Genomic DNA, 21,834 nt, shown 5'->3' with positions numbered 1-21,834 from the left:
TAATCGCTTTGAAGTTACAATCTCTGTGAGTAAAACAAAATCTGTGATTACCTCTTTCTCATCAAGATCATCCTCAGTGAGTTTCTTGGAGTTACCCGCAGAGAGGTTGCACACCTGAAAGAAAATAAGAAATTAGTACAAACTTAATCAAATATGTCAACAGATTGTTAGACTTCTAGACAACTCTTAGAGTCTCAGCATAACACAGCAACAATAAGACATTCAGTTTTGTCAACTACAAAAACCACGTGTTCCTGAGTGATGCCATTAAATTGTGAGTGAATGTTGATGTCGTTTCAACTTTCCGTTTGAACTGGTAGTCAAGGTCAATGGGTCCCGCACTGTGTAGCGTTTGTTATTTTTTTGAAGACAATTACAACGATATATAAATCAAACATTTGAATTTACTAGTAACAGCTAATTCCTATTATCCACAGAGTGCAAAGCTAAAAACATCATGTGCATCGTCAGAGAATTAAAGGAACACGTTGCCTTGGATCGGTCGAGTTGGTCTTTGAAAAGCGTTTGTAACCGTTTTTTTAATAAAATGCATATGGGTAGAAAGATGTTGTAAAAGTAGAATACAGTGATCCACACAAACATGCCTCGAAATTGCACGGTTTTCCTTTTACCTCGTCGACTAACATGGTCGGCCATTTATGGGAGTCAAATTTTTTACTCCTATAAATGGCCGACCGTGTTAGTTCGCACAGTAAAAGGAAAACCACGCAATTTCGAGGTAAACTTGTGTGGATCATTGTATTCTACTTTTAAAACATCTTTCCAACCGTGTGCATTTTATAAAAAACGGTTACAAACCCTTTTTATAGACCAACTCGTCCGATCCAAGGCATCGTGTTCCCTATAAGTCTTGTGTTTTACCTCTGTAGAGAATTGTGCTGGAGTAGCAAGCTGTCGACCACATGCTGAAGATGACTTATGCTGGCTTGCATTGAAGAAGAGATTAGCAAACTCCAGAGAGTTACCAGGCCAGCTCATCTAAAAGGGAAAACAACAATCTTGGACTTAAAATCGGGTGAGGAACTTTGAAAATAATACGGTCTACAAAAGACATTGAAGAGGTGCGTGGAGACAGCACAAGCTTGCTGGAGAAACAGGCGTGGAATTACACAGATGCCAAGACGAGGGCCATGGCTTCTGTTGCCCCTGGTCTTGGCCTTGGTGCCCCTTTAAAAGTTTCCCATAGACTTTCCAAAGAAAGTTTCCTTCTGAAATTAATGAAATTCCAGGCTTGGAGAAACCACAGAGTTTTTAAGGATTTGTTAAAGGAACATGTCGAACATCGGACGAGTTGGTCTATAAAAAGCGTTCGTAACCGTTTGTCATAAAATGCATATGGTTGGAAATATGTTTTATAAGTAGAATACAATGATCCACACAAGTTTGTCTTGGAAATTGCGTGGTTTTCCTTTTACTTTGTGAACTAACACGGTCCCATAAATGGCCGACCGTGTTAGTCGACGAGATAAAAGGAAAACCGTGCAATTTCGAGGCATGTTTGTGTGGATCATTGTATTCTACTTTTACAACATCTTTCCAACCATATGCATTTTATAACAAACGCTTTTTATAGACCAACTCGTCCGATCCAAGGCAACGTGTTCCTTTAACTGTAAACTTTGCAGCAGGCTAGTTATGAAAGAACAATACAACAAAGAGACAAATCATACCTTTTCTGATATCTCCATATTTCTGGCTCTTTCTTCCATCCAGCATGCAAGAAATTTCTGGAGAGTAGAACATAATAGAGAAAGTCAAGTTACACCATAAGGGAAAGTGACTGGGTTAGTTTTATAAATAGGTTGAATTTGAACATAGGGCTGGAAAGCTCAATTGGTAGAGCATCGGTACGTTTATCTGGAGCTTGTTGATTCAAGTCTCGCTAAAGTTGATTTTTCTTTGTTCAAACCCAAACATCTAGAAGACATTCTACAACCTTGTGTTTTTCGGCAAATGCATTGAAATCTTGGCGATTATTGGTAAGAATTTCAAAGAAGGAATCTCACAAAAAAAAAAAAGAAGATATCTGGTGACTGATTGCATGAATCACTCAAATCTCTTGATCCCAACATGACTGAATCAGTGAAAGACTACCAAAGTTGTGTCAGTGTGAAGGATGGCTGATGATGTGCAATTCTGGATACAAACTGTCTCAGGATGAAGAAATGATGATCCAGAAAAGAAGTATTGTAGTAATCTTGTAGGACTCAACTTCATGGCTCTGAGTACCTTTGAATTCTGTGCTTACGACCACCATTCTCCGCTTACTGTGCAAGCACCGGATTTCTGCGCTAGTAAGTGAAGAAGGTCACTCTAGTGCTAGGCGAATATTGAAATTTGGTATTCGGTTAACTGTTTGCCTGGTTGACTCTACGTGAAGAGTCAATCTTTGAACAATACGTTGGAAATGTCATTGTTTTAACTCTTTACGGAGGTGAGCATATTTAAACAAGGGAATCAATGTGTGGTGAACAGGTTTAACTAGTGGTTTAATCTCAACGAGGCCTGGTATCAAGAACCAGGCCTCGGTTCAACACACTTTGTTTCCCATTCATAAATACCTTTTTGGTCAAAAACATCAACACTTTTGGTCAAAAAGTAAAATAAATGCAAAAATTATAATTGTTCAATGATTTCTTTCAACACAACACCCCTCCAGCTATGAAATGGTCAGGCCCTCCGCCGCCCTCAGGTAATCAACTCCTAATAAGGGAATGCTGTGCTCGTCGCGCGTATCGCCGTGATGTGGCACAACTGTCCCGGCCATTGCTCTCGACCAATAGGAATGAAGAAACTGTCTTATAAGCACAGGTGCAAGCTCGCGTGTCATGCCCATGTTTCAACACTTTTTACTGGTCATAAACAAAGGTTTATACACACCCACGTGACGCGCTCTCCACCAATAGGAATAGCGAAACTGTCTGAGGTATTTATGAATATTAATTTTATGCTGTTTTATGCTGTCTTAATTGAAGTTCATAAGGATTCAGACAAAACATTCCTATCGGTCGTCGCCCGACGATCGCGGATATTATAGGAATCCAGTTTCTTAGTTGTAGTTAGAGGACTATCCGGTTTATTAAAAGGTATCCGCGTCCCTTGCGGATATCCGGTTAGGTCAAAAACGGTATTTGCAATTATGGTTTGGAAAAACTCTTTGCCATTAACCGGATATTCAAATTATTCGCCCAGGCCTACCTAGTGATGTGGAGTAGGCATGTGCACAAGCAAAAATTCCCAGGGGTTTTCCTCTCTAAAACTAAAAATCACTTCCTTGTCTTTTCTCTTTTGGATTCAGTGATTAAAGGAACATGTTGCCTTGGATCGGACGAGTTGGTCTATAAAAAGCGTTTGGATAACAGTTTTTTATAATATGCATATGGTTGGAGAGATGTTTTAAAACTAGAATACAATGATCCACACAAATTTGCCCTTCAGAGGGAGCCGTTTCTCACAATGTTTTATACCATCAATCTCTCCCCATTACTCGTCACCAAGTGAGGTTTTATGCCAATAATTATTTTGAGTAATTACCAATAGTGTCCACTGCCTTTAAGTTCACTTTTCTGAGAACCCTTTGGCTTCACAACCATAAATAAATAAAGTGAAATGAAAGAGGCATGATAGTGACTGCCTTACCTTGCCAACAGGAAACCTATGGATGACAAATGGGACGAGGTCTTCTCTAAGCCAAGGTATGATCTCAGATGAGGGTGTACTCTCAGGTATAGAGGTCAGAATCGATTCCAGATTCTCTTCACCACCAGATGTGAAGTTACTTTCAATGTTTGCCTGTGAAATAAAAACAGTTTGTAAACTCTACTAAACAACTCTCACAATATACCCTAGATTTGCAGTATTTTGATGTACTCATTACTTCATCAGTATAACCAAAAGTAATTGCCCAAAAAGTGTTCAAGTGTTCATCCGAAAGCTTGTACAAACAGCCTTACTATCAACTGCACTACACTCGTTTTGTATACGGTCAGATCATCTGTCCCTAAAGGCTCTCAAGTTGTCATCCGTGTATTGCAACATATGCATCAAATAACAAACCTGTGAAAATTAAAATTTAAGCTCAATCAGTCGTTATCGGATCTTCATAAACACCTCAGACAGTTTCGCTATTCCTATTGGTGGAGAGCGCGTCACGTGGGTGTGTATAAACCTTTGTTTATGACCGGTATAAAGTGTTAATTCATGGGCGTGACACGCGAGTTTGCACCTGTTCTTTTAAGACAGTTTCTTCATTCCTATTGGTCGAGAGCAACGGCTGAAACCGTTGTGCCACATCACGCAATACGCGCGACACGCACAGCATTCCCTTATAAGGAGTTGTTTACCCGATATCGGTGGAGGGCTTTACCATTTCATAGCTGGAGGGGTGTTGTGTTGAAATAAATCATTTAACAATTATAATTACACCCATTTCGCACCATGGTCACACAAAGTTGTGTGCTTTCAGATGCTTGATTTCGAAACCTCAAATTCTAAATCTGAGGTCTTGAAATCAAATTCTTAGAAAATTACTTCTTTCTCGAAAACTGCGTCACTTCAGAGGGAGCTGTTTCTCACAATGTTTTATACTATCAACCTCTCCCCATTACTCGTAATCTAGAAAGGTTTTATGATAATAATTATTTTGAGTAATTACCAATAGTGTCCACTGCCTTTAAGTGGTAATTTTAAGGCTTATGGGCATTCCTCTTTGCAATCAAATAACTCATGGGCCCAATTCCATAGTAAGTGGAAAATACGGCTCAGCTTGTTTCTTTGCTAAGCAAAAAAAATGAGTAGGACAACAATTGCAACAATGTCAACTTTGTGGAATCTTGGCTGTTCACATGTTTTTTTCTCAGCAAGTCTTTTTCTGTGCTTAGCAAGTTTTTGTGCTTACAGGCTTCATGAAATTGGGCCTTGATGAGTTGTAATTAGAGAGTTCAGCCAGCTTACCTTGTGTCTTCGCCAGACGACTACTGCCTTAGCTATATGTCCCATGGATAACCAATGGAGTAATTCCTGAAGCATGTCAGCATGAAGAAATTGATCCCAATGCCTGCCACTGTGTAATACAACAACCAACACACATCAACTTCTGGTTCCAAACCTTGTAAATAGGCTTCCTCATTTCTTTTCAGCTTGAACTTTTGCAACAATGCTGAAGTAATTTTTGAAGTATAAATTTCATGTCGTGCGTACTCCCAGTTTTCTGGCCACTGCAAGTTATTTCTCGATTATGCATTACAAACTAATTAATTTTGGCAGCATCCCCTTCATTTTGTAATAAACTATTTTTGCATTTTATACCTTGAGTCCTTTTGGTTGGTAAGCAGTTTGCAACATCTAATTATATTTCCTCATTTTGTAGTAGATACAGAATGTGCATTTAAAGAGAAGGTATTCGTTTGGCAATCACTCTTAAAATTAACAGCAGTAAAAACTTTGTGATGTGGTTATTTAAAAAGATATCAGTTTTGATGCCCCTAAAATTGAATCTGAGATGCGTGTCTCAGAATGTGTATTTCTTTTAGGAATTATCCTTCCCACGTGGACATATTCGCACTGGATTTACAATTATCTAAAAAACTTTACCCCCTGTTAAGACAAAACTTTAAAAGTTAGTTTGATTGTATAAATTTACATTCATAAATACCTAAGACAGTTTTGCTATTCCTATTGGTGGAAAGCGCGTCATGTGAGGGGTGTTTAAACCTTCGATAATGACCAGTAAAAAGTGTTGAAACATGGGCGTAACACGCGAGCTTGCACCTGTGCTTATAAGACAGTGTTTTTATTCCTATTGGTCGACAGTTGTGCCTCATCACGCGATATGCGCAACCCGCACAGCAATCTCCTCATAAGGAGTTGTTTACCATTTCATAGCTGGAGGGGTGTTGTGCTGAAAGTAATCATTGACAATTTACCTCGACTTCGTCTCGGTAAAATTATCAAGAACCAGGCCTCGGCGGGTTCAACTACTAGTTGAAAACCTCTTCACCACACATTGATTCCCTTAATTATAAAGAATTAAACAATCAAACAATCAAACGTAAGGTATACTTTGCCTTTAAATGACATGTTTATGACTTGACTTGTAACACACCTGAAACTCTGGTATCCAAAAACCATTTGATATGTTCCTAGCCGATGAAGTACTTCCAAGACCTGCAGGTAAACAAACAAACAAACAAATGCAATGTATTTTATAAAGTAAACCATAATTGCCATAAACCTTTAACAGAAATTATGAAAGTGAAAAGAACTCAGGAGAGCTGAAGGTAGGAATTGATATTACTCTTAAAGCCATTGGACACTTTCGGAGCAGATTGTTTTTTATTAAGTTCACAGATTTACAAATAACTTACAGGGTTTACAGAAGGTAATGGTGAAAGACTTCTCTTGAAATATTATTCCATTAAATGCTTTACTTTTTGAGAAGACATAAAAAAAATAAAAAAATTTGATATCGAGAATTACGGATTTATTTTAAACACATGTCATGACACGGTGAAACGTGCGAAAACAAGATGGGTTTTTCCGTTATTTTCTCCCGACTTCTATGACCAATTGAGCCTAAATTTTCACAGGTTTGTTATTTTATATATAAGTTTTGATACACGAAGGGTGGACCTTGGACAATACTTTTTATCGAAAGTGTCCAATGGATTTAAAACAGTCTAGGTTGTAGAATGAAGGGAAACATGCACAAGGCAGGGAGTTCCAAAGAGATGCAGTATGTGGAATAAAGCTGTTAATAAAGTTTAGTTAATGCTAAAAAGACAGATGAGATCAATCTTCGCTGACACTCTCTCTAAACTATGTAAAGACTCGGGAAGTTTTCTCTAATTTTGATTTAGTTTGTGTACCAAAATTTCTGGATCAGTAATCATTTTGAGCTACACGCCCTTCAGTCTCGTGTATTTTTGTCCCAAATTATAGCCCTGTGTGCATTGTAGTCCTTCATTATTAAAAAATATCTGCAAACTATAATAATAATAATAATAATAATAATAATAATAATAATAATAATAATAATAATAATAATAATAATAATAATAATAATAATAATAATAATAATAATAATAATAATAATAATAATAATAATAATAATAATAATAATAATAATAATAATAATAATAATAATAATAATAATAATAATAATAATAATAATAATAATAATAATAATAATAATAATAATAATAATAATAATAATAATAATAATATCGAAGTCCTATATAGCGCACGTATCTACCAAACAAGGTACTCAAGGCGCTGAGTATATATACAAACTTTCAGAAAGATGTTATTGCAGTGATAAATTCTGAGACCCAATTATTTAGCACCTTCTAAGGGTTTACAAGGTGCTACGGCGCATACAGCAACCACAGCCAGGAACACCGGGGCGAACACCTTCTCTTTTCGATAAGTGCGCTGGGTTCTTTTACATGCGTTACACAACACATGGGACCAACGGCTTTACGTCCCATCCGAAGGATGAAGCAATGGTTAAGTGTCTTTCTTAAGGACACAAGTGTCACGGCTGGGGATTCGAACCCACACCCTGCTGATCAGGAACACCAGAGTTTGAATTCGGTGCCCTTAACCGCTCAGCCACGATACTTCCTTTAAACAAATTAAAATGTAGGAACAAATCCTGAAAACAAGAATAATCCTGAGCAAATCTCAGGCACGATCTACTCACCCTTGTCATCAGTTTAGAAACCGCCTGATTCTCAGTTTCAATGGTTGCTGGTTCGGAGGAAATCTGCTTCAAAAGCTTCAATAACAAATAAATATTAAAATCACAGTTACAACCCAATGTTATCAGTCATACAAATAAATTAGTGTAAGCCTACATGTATATTGCTCAACACTTCTGTAAAGGGACAGGTTCAATTATGTATTGCGCATAATATTTGACCAATAAAGAAATCTGATTGTTTTAAGTCTGTTTCAATCTGAAGAACCAATGCATTTCTGGGGACTTGTTTGAGTATTTTTATGTACTTTATTTATTTATTTCCAGGCAAACAGAACATAAAAAGAATAGGCAATAAAAATATGACTACACAGAGAACAAGCCTGCGGATAACCAAAAAGCGAAAATAATCACTAATCATCTAAAAGCGATCCAGACAATAAAAATAACAAAGGAACAAAAGGGCACAAGGACAAAAACGTCATAAAAATTGCACATCAAATACCATATCAAATAGAAATATATATAAAACCTATAGAAAATACATTAAATTTTGTAAAAAAAATTTAAAATATTAATAGATCAACCATCAGACCACGCATCCTCGCTCCTTTCAAAAAATAAACACTTGATATTTTGTTTACTTATTTCCTTTTGAACCCAATCCAAATAGCACACCAGCGTGATTCGAACTAGAGTCACAGACCAGAAGTGGAGGCGAGGAATTATACCAGTACCCTTCCGCCAACCTGACCACCCTTATATGCACACAAAGAATTGCAAAATCTACTTTTCTCAAAAAGGAAGTTTAAAGTGAATGGAACAACTGATAGATAAAAAACAGCCCCCAAAACAACATTAAAAGAACTGATTCCTCTCTTTTTCTTAACTACATAAAAACAAATATGAGAGAAAGTATTCACAAGTAGTGCTGCCATACAATTTCGCCATACAATGACATCATCATTGATCAATGAACACACTAGAAACGTTCTATGTGCGCTGACATCTTGCCACTATAGCCATACGCGCGTCTCACGCGATGATCATTTTGCCATACACGAGTATCCAAGTATCTCGCGGGATCGATACGCTGCGTCCACAGACGACACAGAGGGTGGCCGAGCTCAGCGTTCTCCGGGTTCTATTTCTATGGTGCTGCATGAGTATGTCCCAACTGCAGCACCTTCATAAAATCAAAATGAACAATGCAACATTGGCTTACACTACATACCCTCTTACGAGCGTAGCTGACTAGCTCGAACATTTCCTCAAAGGTTGGTTGGGTAGCTTGGATACATTTCTCTGTCACAAATGTCTCATCTTGGATATGATCTAGACATTCAATCAGCTGTGTAGTCAGTGACGCTGCGTCAGGGTCTTGATGTAGGGATACAGTCCAGGGAGACGACTTCTCTAGAAGTGTACCGGCTTTGACTTTGAACACCAACTGCGGTGAGGAATTATTCACATTTATTACACTGATTCAAAACTAACTGGGACAAAAAGTACTAACTTTTGAAAACCAGTAAATGTTTTGCCATAAACCAAGGAAAAAGCAACATGGGTTTGGGTTTGATACTGTTATTGTGTTTTATCATTATAATTCAGTCAGGATAAAACAAAACTTTGAAAAACAAGAGAATCAATGGTAGCATGGGTTCGGTTCCAGTGTTGTGTTTTATTCTGAATGTCTGGTCGATAACAAACAAATATTTATCCATCTTGATGTATTTTTTGACCATGTGTGCTATAAATCATCAGACTGGCTAAATGGGCTGCTCTCTTAAGATCCAAACCAAGAAAAAAAGATACATGAATTGGGTGTGTTTCTGTTGTTTTACGCTGAAATATTTGGTCAATTATGAATTTGTTTCGTTTTGTCTTGGAAATCTTGGAATCTTGTATTGATTGTACGTGTGGGCTACAAATCACCAGCTGAATTAAATTGGTTGCCCTCTTTTAACAGGGTTATAATCAAGCAATAAACAACAAACAATTACCTAATTTATATAAGTAAACTGGAAAAGTAGTAAGATTATTTTGTGTGGTTATTCTTTCTCAATACAGATTTGATACTTTATGAATGCAACAAAGGCAACTGCCTCCATGCCCCTGGCATCGCCTTGACGTCCCTTAGAATATTACAACAGAAATTTTCCTCACAGAGGTCCTTTGATTAGAAACGAAAAAAACCTTCCCCATCCCAATTTGCCCTTACAAGAACAAAGTATCAAGCCTATCAACCGTCGTAGCACTAACCTCTTCATCCAGTTTGAAGAGCTGCGCAAAGTTCTGAGCCTCTTCAAACTTCTGCTTGTGAAGGAGACGATGGAATCTGGTCTCAGGAAGCGCTTCCGTCAGACAGCGGACTCGTAGAGTAGAGATCACCTCACTGGGTACTTCATCATCATCATAGGCACCTTCTATCAGGAAAATGGTCTCCTATTGCAAATTAATCATACACACAAATGGGTTAAAGGCCTGACGTTTTGACCCGTCTTTTTCTCATTTTAGTCTTAGTGAAAGAGTACCAGCATTCTACCTCAGCCGTGGTCTGCTGGCCCGTTGCCATTAAAATATGAGAGGCCCAGTCAAAATGTGTCCGTTGGTCCAGCCTAGTTCAGTGTTATAAAGTAACAAACCACAGGTGAAACTGACTGGGTAAGTTTGAAGTAGTTTGGATTTGCACTAAGAAAAACTGATAGGAGTGGGACTTAAACCGAAGACCTTCGGATTAACGTACCAATGCTTTACCAACTTTACTATCCAGATGACTGGAAAGATGGTACTATCTTCTGTATCCCAAAGAAAGGGAGCCTTGCTGATTGCGACAACTGGAGGGGTGTAACCTTACTGTCTGTTCCTGGCAAAGTTTACTGCAAGATGATTCTGAACCGGATCTGTGACCTGGTAGATAATGGGCTACGTGAGGAACAGGCCGGTTTTAGACCGAAACGCTCCTGTGCAGAACAGATCTTTACTCTCCGTCGCATCATTGAGAAGAGCCAGGAGTTTCAGGTGCCTCTTGCAGTCAGTGTTATTGACTTCAGTAAGGCTTTTGACAGTATTCACAGGCCTTCCTTGTGGGGAATACTCCTTTCATATGGCATTCCTGAAAGGATAGTCAAAGCGATAGGAAACATCTAGGACAACTCCCGCTGCCGTGTTCGGACCGAAGACGGTCTCAGTGACTGGTTCCAGGTACTAACTGGTGTGCGCCAAGGCTGTATCTTGTCTCCTATTCTATTCGCTGTGGCCATTGATTGGGTTCTGAAGAAAGCTACGAAGGACCATGGAATCGTTTGGACTGGAGGAGCCAAACGGTTCGTCCGTGATTTTGCTAATGATATCGCAGCATTGTCCGACAGTACCCAGGGTCTCCAGACTGTAATGGACTCTATCAGTGATGCCTCAGCTAGACTGGGTCTTATGATCAGCAGAAAGAAAATGAAAATCATGCTTTCAGGTGATCACCAGACAACACCTGACATTCTCGTTGGGCAAGATAAAGTTGATGTAGTGGATGACTTTACCTACCTGGGAAGTTCCATCAACAGCCAGGGATCAATGGATCATGAAATCAGCTGCAGAATAGGTAAAGCCTCCGCAGCCTTCAACCAGCTTAATAAGATCTGGACAAGCAAGAAGTTCTCTCTTCAAACCAAGCTTCGCTTCTACAATTCCAACGTGCTATCTACTTTACTCTATGGCTGCGAAACTTGGCACTTAAAATCAAGTCAAGAGTAGAAACTTGATGCATTCGACTCAAGATGCCTAAGGAAGATCTTGGGCATTAAGTGGAGTGACTTCGTCCGCAACGAGGAGGTCAGAGACTGATCACAACAAACTCCAGTCTCCAATACAATCTGCGGGCGGCGCATGAACTGGCTAGGCCATGTTTCACGGCTCCCCCCTTCGAGACTCGCCAATCAAATCCTGTGGTGGAATCCGCCTGGAAGAAGGAGGAGAGGCCGACCTAAAATGAACTGGCACCAGACCATTCAGCGGGACCTTCATAGGGTCAATAGAGGCTGGAGCGACGTCTGGTCACTGACTGCTGATTGATCTGCCTGGAGAGCGTTGACTGCCTCATGCGTCGGACGACGCAGGAGCCCCTAAGTCTAAGTAAGTCTATCCAGTGATATGTCAAAAGAATAATGTTATAACCAATTACTCTAGACCGTTATCACGCTGTCACCATCTTGGTCATGTTCCCTGTTTCCAATAACAAAAATGAATGCTAACATTCGTTGAGAGTGGCCCCAGACTATTATTTCGTCAAGCCTCAGTTTGGTTACAATGAGTTGGAATGGAGTAAAATCAAAATGACCGCACCGTGATTAAGGTCTATTGGTAAATACTCTTGCCCAACTGGCCTTTGCCAAAAAAACTACACAAGAAACTGAGTAGATAACTGGTAGCTCACAATACACAAGCCAGCAGTACAAACAGAAGAAAACCAACTGGAATGTGTGGTACTTTATGGCTTTCTGTAGGAGGGTCATCTTAGACAAAATGTTCACGATAAACTTCCCTACAAACATTTTCTGATTTGTTTCCTAGGAATTGTTTTCTAAAGATTTGTAATTGTAAGTATCACACATTTTACTTGATCGATAATATATTTCTGTCTGAAATACACAAAGAAGAAAATAGCATTTGAAGGCTTTAATTGTTGTGTTGTCTTTCAGCCTTTGAGAAAGACTCTGATAGGGTCGAAACGCCAGGCCATTAACTAATGTTTGCATTTATACTTTATGAAGACAGTGGACACTATTGGTAATTGTCAAAGACTAGCCTTCACAGTTGGTGTATCTCATCATATGCACAAAATAACAAGCCTGTGAAAATTTGAGCTCAATCGGTCGTCGAAGTTGCGAGATGACAATGAAAGAAAAAACACCCTTGTTACACAAAGTTGTGTGCTTCCAGATGCTTGATTTCGAGACCTCAAATTCTAAACATGAGGTCTCGAAATCAATTTCATGGACAATTACTCCTTTCTCGAAAACTATGTCACTTCAGAATGAGCTGTTTCTCACAATGTTTTATACTATCAACCTCTCCCCATTACTCGTTACCAATAAAGAATTTATGCCAATAATTATTTTGAGTAATTACCAATAGTGTCCACTGCCTTTAAGTCATTTTAGTTGGTAAGCAGTTTGCAACACAGCTAATTGTATTTGCTCATTAACCCCTATCAGGATTGAGTATTTACCAACCTGGTTGGGTAGAACTTCAGCCAGTGTAGAGAAACCACATACAGTCAGTGTGTAGGTGCATTGAAACCCAGGCAAAGTGAACACCTTCAAGTAGCAGTCTGGGTTGGGTCTAGTCAAGACTACTAACTGGAACTGGGCTCGTTGCTCAGACTTTGACGTACTGTTGGACATAAACAGGACAGACGATTAACAAAGGAAAGGTCATTATATTTAAATAGTTGCTTGGATCTGAAAGCTCAGTGATTTTAAAATTCCACACCAGAACAAACTCTCCGGAGGAATACATCCATCCAAAATACTGTCAGGGTCTACAACTTGGCATTTGAAGACCATCAACATTAATGCAGCTTATTTTGATAGCTGCAATTAAATTAAACATGTAAATGAAGTTTGTCCATTTTGTATTTACTAAAACTTGATCACCTAATGTGATGAAATGTTTAGATGAACGATGTGAGAATTGCAAACTTAAGAAAAGGAATGAATTAATTTTTCAAAACCAGTGATGTAATAAATAACCAGTACCTGTAAGATCTAGTTTAGAGTTATTCATCACCACAATGTATTATTAAAGTAGGTTCTTTCCAATGGTGAAGCTGTTAGTGTCAGTTAACACAAGTAATTCAATTACAATTTCCTGTTAAAGGCAGTGGACACTATTGGTAATTACTCAAAATAATTATTAGCATAAACCCTTTCTTGGTGACGAGTAATGGGGAGAGGTTGATGGTATAAAACATTGTGGGAAACGGCTCCCTCTGAAGTGCCATAGTTTTCGAGAAAGAAGTAATTTTCCACGAATTTGATTTCGAGACCTCAAGTTTAGAACTTGAGGTCTCGAAATCAACCATCTAAATGTACACAACTTCGTGTGACAAGGGTGTTTTTTTCTTTCATTATTATCTCGCAAGTTCGATGACCGATTGAGCTCACATTTTCACAGGTTAGTTACTTTATGCATATGTTGAGATACACCAACTGTGAAGGCTAGTCTTTGACAATTACCAATAGTGTCCACTGTCTTTAAACATCTATTGTTTCTTCATTGTGTGCGTTGAATCTCAGGAATTCTTTAGAGGACTTTGTTATGGGGTACTTCTGTACAAGAGAAAATAAGTGTGTTAAAGTATATGGGAATGGGAACATTGGGGGTGCTTCTTCCCCTAGATCAAGCATGGTATGTATTGCCTGGTCAGACTGGGACTACGTTTGGTGACCTCCGTGGTCTGATTTGGTTAAAGTAGTTACCTGTTCTTGTCGCTAGTGTTGACTGAGTTGACGTTGACCAGGAGAAAGTCTTGCACTTGAACATCTGGCCAAAAGGCTACCATTAGAAGTGACTGCAAATCCCAAGCACTCAGTGTATACTGCAAAATATCAATTGAATAAGACTTGAAATGTACACATTTCTTCAGACACTATGTGATGGTTTGAGGAGAGGCAGTCGATATTAGCTCCCTGAGGTATTCGAAGTTGACAAATGCTACATTTGCTTACTTTACCTCATACTTCTCTAGTTCGGCACAGCATTGAGCTTAATGCATCGTATTTGTACACAGTTTCAATAGGCGTTCTGTCACTTTTGTTGCGCCGTAGTTTAAAGTTGCTTTAGAGGTGGATTATAACAGCTCCTTTAAAAGTCTTATTGTCTGTGATGGATTAGATGTCTGTGGTGGTAATGTGTTCCAATCTTTAGTAACTGTTTTGGGTATGAATGAATACATCCCCAGAAGTGATTGAGAGTGCCCTCACGCGGTCAAAAATATGGCGAATTTTATAAACCTATAGGCACCAAACATTGATTTGTTAAAAAATAGGTTACCAGCCAAATTTTCATAAAGTTTACACCGTGCCACTGGTTCCATACTCATACTTTGCTAAGCACACAAATTGCGAAGCAGTGTTTTCTACTCAACAGCTCTATGAAATGTGGCCCTGGTGGCTAGAACATAAAAACCATCCAACTCTCAGTAAAATTTGCCAGCGAGTTGACTGACCATTCAGCAGCAAGTAGGGCCTTGTATGTGTGGCACCTGTTCAAAAAGCTTGGTACAGTGTAATGTGTAGATAATGCATTGATGACGTTACAAGTATATTAACAATAAATGTCAATTCTACTCCTCAATAGTTACTTACACTGTCATCAAGAAGGAACAGAAATCGGTTGTCTCCACTTACTCGGCACTTAACAACTCCTCCACCTACAATACATAAATCAAAATTTGTAATTTCAATTTAGTTTATCTAAAGATATTAAGACACTGTCTAGAAAATGTCTATCTCGGTGTCTGTTGGTATGCAATGCAGTTGGTTGCCTCCAAACTGCCTGTAAAATTGTCCATAATGCCAAAAGGATTTGAATATCAAAGACATGATGCTTGGGAACTTACCATCGAAGAAGCTTGTGTCAATCTGCCTGACTAGCTCTGTTGTCTTATTAGTTTGTGACCATACAGCAACGCTGGCCTCTCCATAACCCTGGACGAACAACCCAAAGTCAGTCAAATTTTAGTAAAGTGTTTGAACTTCTGATAATTAAAGGGAAGGTACACGTTTGGTAACTACTCAAAACAAACATTAACTTAAAAACTGACTTGGTAACGAGCATTGGAGAGCTGTTGGTAGTATAAAACATTGTGGGAAACGACTCCCTCTGAAGTAATGTAGTTTTTGAGAAAGAGGTAATTTCTCACTAAAATAATAAAAGACTTCTAGCTAGAAGTCTTTTATTCCTATCTGAAAGCACACAAATTCGTCCAACAAGGGTGTTTTTTCTTTCATCATTATCTCGCAACTTCGATGACCGATTGAGCCCAAATTTTCACAGGCTTGTTATTTTATGCTTAAAATTGGGATACACCAAGTGAGAAGACTGGTCTTTGACAATTACCAAACATGTACCTTCCCTTTAAGGGGAAAAATACTCCAGTTATTCTAAGAAACTAACCTCATTTGTAGGAAGTGTTTATTGCAAAAAGGACAAGTAAGGAGAATACAATTAAAAATTCTAAAAATGATTGGAAAATCTAAATTATTTCTTGAGGTCTTTGCTCTGTTCAAACATATGTCTTGTGGAATGCCATCTAGGTGAAACCAGACCTACCAATTTAATACATTGTTCTTAATGTCAAAAAGCCCCGAATTTTGAAACAAAATCGGTACAGTTTGTGCTTATAGAGTGTATGGAAAACAAAGGAAAATTTACCAGAGTGTGACTCAAACCAACCCAGTCAGGTTCCCTTGAGGTTTAAAATATGTAAAGTATGGTGAAGACAGAGTAGACGAGAAGCAACTAAAGAGTTTCAACATTAAGGTAAAGATTGTCTTGTTCTTGGTAATACTAGGTGTAATTAATGTCCTGTATTAAACTACTATTTTGACTTAACCCATATGTGAATAAGTGATAATAAAAGACTTAAGAGTATACTCATCATCACTTGCAGCTGAGAAGCTGAATTGTGAAGGACAAGGCTATGTGTTGGAGTTGCTGGCATGCAAGGTTGCCTTTGGCAGCCAGCTACATCGACCCATCTGGGCCCAATTTCATGGCTCTACTTACCGCCGAATTCTGCGCTTACGATCACGATTCCCCGCTTACGTGCAAGCGCTGAATTTCTGCACTAGCCTTGTAAGCCTAGTAACGGGGAGTACGCACACGCAGAAGCCAAAATTCGCCGCTAACCCGTGAAATACATGTACGCTTGCCGTAAGCACAGAATTCCCTGCTTCCGTAAGTGCCGATTCTGTGCTTACGGTAAGCAGAGCCATGAAATTGGGCCCAGATCATGGAGCAAAGCCAGAGAGTGTTTGATTTTTCAAAAGGGAGGAAAACGGGGGGGAAAAAAACCTTGTGACATCGGCTGGAACAAAGGCACAACCATTGTCACATAATGGCTTAACCAGGAATCAAAGCGAGTGCTTTTTTAAAGAACTAGCCATCCACACCACCCGAATAAGCACTGTATGCTAAAGTTCTCCTGCAAAACTTGAGTAGGATTTGAACACACGGTTCCTGGCCTCTGGTCACCAGGCACACTCAGTAATCAACTGGTTAAGGCATCTACTGTAGAATGCAGGACGTCATGAGTTTGAAATACGCCTGTAGGTTTTTACCTGCAGGTCTCCAAAAGCCTGGAGTGTAAAGTGCTTATCAAGAAATATTGTATGAACAAAACAAAAAGATCTTGCTAGTTATCCCTGAATGTTGTTGTGGGGTAGATTCCGAAACTTACACATGTGATGATGAGATTCTTTTTCATGCAAGTTGCTGTTGTGAAGAAGCAGACACCCTCAGTATGGACCTCACTGGTATCCAGGCTCTCCATGCAAATACTCGCTTGCAGCTAAAATAAGGAAGAGAGAGAGAGAGAGAGAGAGAGAGCGAGAGAGAGAGAAAACTCACGTTTGAAAAAAAGTCGGTCCATCTTTGCTTTTCAACATTTTTTTGGTAAAAATGCTTATCGAAATCTTGTTGGACGATGCTACTGCACTTCTCTTAAATAAAGGCTTGACGTACCTCTTTTGCTAACTGCAAATCTCTTGCTTCTATTGCTGTAACAAACAAATACAAAATCGATGTTAACATGAACATTATTTGAATAATTTAGTCTTTAACTAATTATTGTACAATCAGTTAATTTTAACTAAAAGATTTTGAAATAAGTCATTCCCCAAACTGCATCTCTTTGGAAATCAAGCATACAGGCCCAACTCTTCATGGAGGCTGTGAAAGCAATTGCCTCCATACCACTGGGCCCAAAATTTGCTTAAGCTAAACAAATCCTTGCTTAGTAAAATCAGATTACCGGCCAAGACTCCACTCAAATGTTATGCTAAGAAAACAACATCTAAATACCAGTCACAAGCAATGTATATGACATGGAAATTTAGCCAGTAACATGTGTAAAATAAGCAAGCTATTTTCACGCTTAAGCAATTTTGGTGCTTAAGCAGCTCTATGAATTTGGCCCTGGTCATTGCCTTGGTGCCCATTAGATATTCCAACAGACATTTGACATTTCCCTTGTAGAGGTGCCTTTCCCAGCCCTGATTATATTACATTATATTATATACAAGGGAGGATAATCAGTTGATATTAAATGGGGATACTTCATTTTATTTTTTTGTTCAAATTTACTTCAATTATGGCATAATAAGGCTTTGGCAGATAGCATACAGGGCCAAGTTTCATGGCACTGCTAACCACATAATTCTGCATTTACCTCATCCTGCATTGTGCTTAAAGCCATTGGACACTTTCGGTAAACAATATTGTCCAAGGCCCACACTTCGTGTATCACAACTTATATATAAAATAACAAACCTGTGAAAATTTAGGCTCAATTGGTCATCGGAGTCGGGAGAAAATAACGGGAAAACCCACCCTTGTTTCTGCACGTTTCGCCGTGTCATGACATGTGTTTAAAATAAATCCGTAATTCTCGATATCGAGAATTGATGTTGTTTCAATGTTTTCTCAAAAAGTAAAAGCATTTCATGGAATAATATTTCAAGAGAAGTCTTTCACCATTACCTTCTGTAAACCCTGTAAGTTATTTGTAAATCTGTGAACTTTTAATTTTTTTTTCTGTTCCGAAAGTGTCCAATGGCTTTAATTCTATGAGCTACAACCACAGATTTCAGCAATTACGTTGTGGCAGGGCCCTGACCTTTAAAAGTGATGTACCACAAAATTGTATTAGACAATTGGAGCCTCCAGCTCATTGATCCCAATTAGAGTGTGCAGTTTTTTTTCCACCACAAGGTGAAGAGTCTGAATACTCAAGAGAGATTTGCACAATCTATTGACCCCTGGGAGACGTGGAACGTACCTCCGCATAATGTGCGTCTACCATTCCACCATTTTGGGGTCAGCTTCTTTATGTAAATTTTGAAATCCAAAATGGGGGACAGGATAGGGGCGTTTTAGTGCACTGTGTGTCGTGCAAGGGGTTTACTGCTATAAAGGTGTAGAGTAGAAGCGTGAACATGTTCTGTATCTTTTGTGAGGTCTGACTACTGAATGTCCAGAAGGGTAACTAGATGACACATTAGCGGGGGCATCCTCCATTATTAGCGGGGGCATCCTCCATTATGAGGACTGATTGCTCCATACCTTCATTCAATTTCTCCAGATTGATGTTTGAAAATCGGATGAGTTGACCATCAGAGGACAGGATGAGAAGATCATGCGCAGCTGTGGGTTGCGAAGCAATAATAAATAACTGGTAAAACCAGACAATTTGAGATTGTCGGATAGTTATGATACATGTTGCTGCCAAATCAGACTGAACTTGGGCATTTAGTATTATCATGAAAAAATGCAATCTTCTATTGTAATATCTCGCCTGATGCTACAACTAAATCCAAATCTCAAGAAAGTTAAATGCTTGTTAAAACAATATTTAAATGTACTGCATTAAAGATACAGGACACTATTGAGAATTACTCAAAATAAAACCTTACTTGGTAACAAGTACTGGGGAGAGGTTGATAGTATAAAACATGGTGAGAAGCGACTCCCTCTGAGTTTTCGAGAAAGAAGTAATTTTCCTTGAATTTGATTTCGAGACCTCAGGTTTAGGATTTGAGGTCTCGAAATCAACCATCTGAAAGCACACAGCTTCGTGTGACAAGAGAGTTTTTTTCTTTCATTATTATCTTGCAACTTCGACGACCAATTGAGCTCAAATTTTCACAGGTTTGTTATTTTATGCATTATGTTGAGAAACACCAGGTGAGAAGACTGGTCTTTGACAATAATGTCCAGTGTCTTTAAATGATCAGCACAAAAAGTTAACTCTGTACCTGGAATTTGACTCGGTGAGAACACCACTTGAAGAAAACATTTAGTGCTGTCCATTTCTGTTCTAGATTTCAGCACCTTAGAATAGAATAATACAAATATTAATGCCAAAACCAAACACAAACATCAATGACAAGACAAACAGAAGAAAAATGTAAGTGCAATTTTTAAGGGCAACAAGTACATAAATGTTTTTTGGAGAAATAAAATTAACTCACACCCTCAAATTTGTAAAACCCAGTAGATTTTCAAACAGAAATAAATCAGCAAATTTTCTTGTTGGCTACCAATCATATCTTTAAAAAAGAATTTTCAGTGTGAAGTTTTCCCTGTGGTTAGACTTGTTCACAACTTGTTTAAAAATATTTGTCGCGATGATAGTATTCTGGCTCTCTCCGCAAATCTCACGACGCTGGGGATGATCTCACAAGACTGCTGGTCCCCACGAGATAACTGCTCATGCGGGGGTAGTCAAGAGCCAGCAGTCTTAGATGAGAGTGTGCCCTTTTCCTTGCTCCTGACATTGTTCTAAGGGCTGCTGAGATCATCTTTTTAGCTTACAGGCTTTATGAAACTGTCTCCTGGGACGGGTGGCAGTCTCAGGCCCGATACTTCAGGGAGGCAACAAAGGTGATTGCCTCCATACCCCCTTGGTCATTGCCTTGGTGCGCTTGAGATGACTGCTCTAGCGAGGGTAGTCAAGAGCCAGCAGTCTCAGGGGCCAATTTCATAGAGCTGCTTAAGCAAAAATTTTGCTTAAGCACAAAAACAGCTCGCTTATTTTACACATGTTACTGGCCACAATGTTATGCCATATACATTGATTGTGACTGGTATTTAGCTGTTGTTAACTTAGCATAACAATTGAGTGGAGTCTTGGCCGGTAATCTGATTTTACTAAGCAAGGATTTTTTTGCTAAAGCAAAATTTTGTGCTTAAGCAGCTCTATAAATTTGGGCCCTGGTGAGAGTGTGCCCTTTTCCTTGCTCCTGACATTGTTCTAAGGGCTGCTGAGATCATCTTTTTAGCTTACAGGCTTTATGAAACTGTCTCCTGGGACAGGTGGCAATCTCAGGCCTGATACTTCAGGGAGGCAATCAAGGCGATTGCCTCCATGCTCCGTGGTCATTGCCTTAGTGCTCCAGTAGAAAAATACAATTTTCTTATAAGAGTGCCCTGTAGCAAAAAGAAAATGCCTAGGTGCCCTTTTAAAAACAAAACATACAGGCTTGGCAGAATGTATAGAAAGCTAGTGTGGCTGCGTCTGCATTAGGGCTATAGCTACACCTATGACTGGATCGCTGCAGCATCACGCGTTAAATTATGGGAGGTCCTTAGCAACACCCTAAGCCAAAGTCGTTGCCAAAGCTGTAGCCAATTCAGATAGGTCTTACCTTTGAGAAGAGAATTTGTTTGAGCTCTACATCCACAAAGTGGATGGAACCACTTCTCTCTGCAACTACAAGGAAGAGTGAATCCTGACTCCAAGCCACTACGTCCACATCAGATTCTACAGTCAAGAATACAACGTCAAAATGGAATTAGTATAATTGAAGATTCCCCCGAGGGAAAAATGCTGTGCCCCTGCAAGAACGAAACTAAATGCCTGAACTTCTGAACAAACTCCTGGATAAATGCGAAAATCCTGAAATCATGAAGCAAATGGTGACAAATCACAGGCTAACAAACTTCCTCTGTCACAATTATGTTCTGATACATAAAGATAATGTACTGATAAAATAATTCTGCAACGTGCTAAAATGGTATTAAGCCCGGTTAACACTTCCTGCGAAAGTGAATGCGATAAGAATTTGGAAGTCACATGGCTGTTTTCGCTGCAAATGTTTCGCAGGAGATAAGCACATTTCATCTGATGCAAGTTATTCGTTGCCAAAAATTTGTATTGCATTTGCTTACGTTGGAATTATGAACCGGGCGTTAGTGTGTTTAAAAAAAGGTTGATTCACCCGTTATAAGCCCAGTTGACATATTTACTTAAAATGCCGTTGATTGAAGAATATTTTTGGAGGTAGGGTTTGTCTGACCCTCCAGTCTTCTTGATACATGTAGGAGAGTAGAAA

At 38.9% G+C, this 21,834-nt stretch overlaps 1 protein-coding gene across 1 annotated transcript in view; it reads right to left on the bottom strand.

Annotated features, from left to right (window-relative positions):
* The window catches only part of LOC117289698 (kinetochore-associated protein 1-like), a 65,831-nt gene that overhangs the window by 40,486 nt on the left and 3,511 nt on the right, over positions 1-21,834 (bottom strand). Inside the window, exons 4-21 of the mRNA XM_033770977.1 lie at positions 21,148-21,263; positions 19,756-19,831; positions 19,064-19,144; positions 17,465-17,499; positions 17,181-17,291; positions 15,339-15,426; positions 15,085-15,149; positions 14,197-14,315; positions 12,949-13,108; positions 9,983-10,165; positions 8,955-9,170; positions 7,724-7,798; positions 6,125-6,186; positions 4,975-5,083; positions 3,661-3,813; positions 1,692-1,748; positions 883-999; positions 52-114 (exon numbers count right to left, since the gene is read on the bottom strand). Coding sequence (XP_033626868.1) covers positions 52-114; positions 883-999; positions 1,692-1,748; positions 3,661-3,813; positions 4,975-5,083; positions 6,125-6,186; positions 7,724-7,798; positions 8,955-9,170; positions 9,983-10,165; positions 12,949-13,108; positions 14,197-14,315; positions 15,085-15,149; positions 15,339-15,426; positions 17,181-17,291; positions 17,465-17,499; positions 19,064-19,144; positions 19,756-19,831; positions 21,148-21,263 — 1,886 coding nt within the window. The remainder of the gene's footprint in view (positions 1-51; positions 115-882; positions 1,000-1,691; positions 1,749-3,660; positions 3,814-4,974; positions 5,084-6,124; positions 6,187-7,723; positions 7,799-8,954; positions 9,171-9,982; positions 10,166-12,948; positions 13,109-14,196; positions 14,316-15,084; positions 15,150-15,338; positions 15,427-17,180; positions 17,292-17,464; positions 17,500-19,063; positions 19,145-19,755; positions 19,832-21,147; positions 21,264-21,834) is intronic.

The sequence above is a fragment of the Asterias rubens genome, chromosome 1 (assembly GCF_902459465.1).
Source record: "Asterias rubens chromosome 1, eAstRub1.3, whole genome shotgun sequence".
NCBI lineage: Eukaryota > Metazoa > Echinodermata > Asteroidea > Forcipulatida > Asteriidae > Asterias > Asterias rubens.
This window is presented reverse-complemented; position numbering and strand designations above follow the sequence as displayed.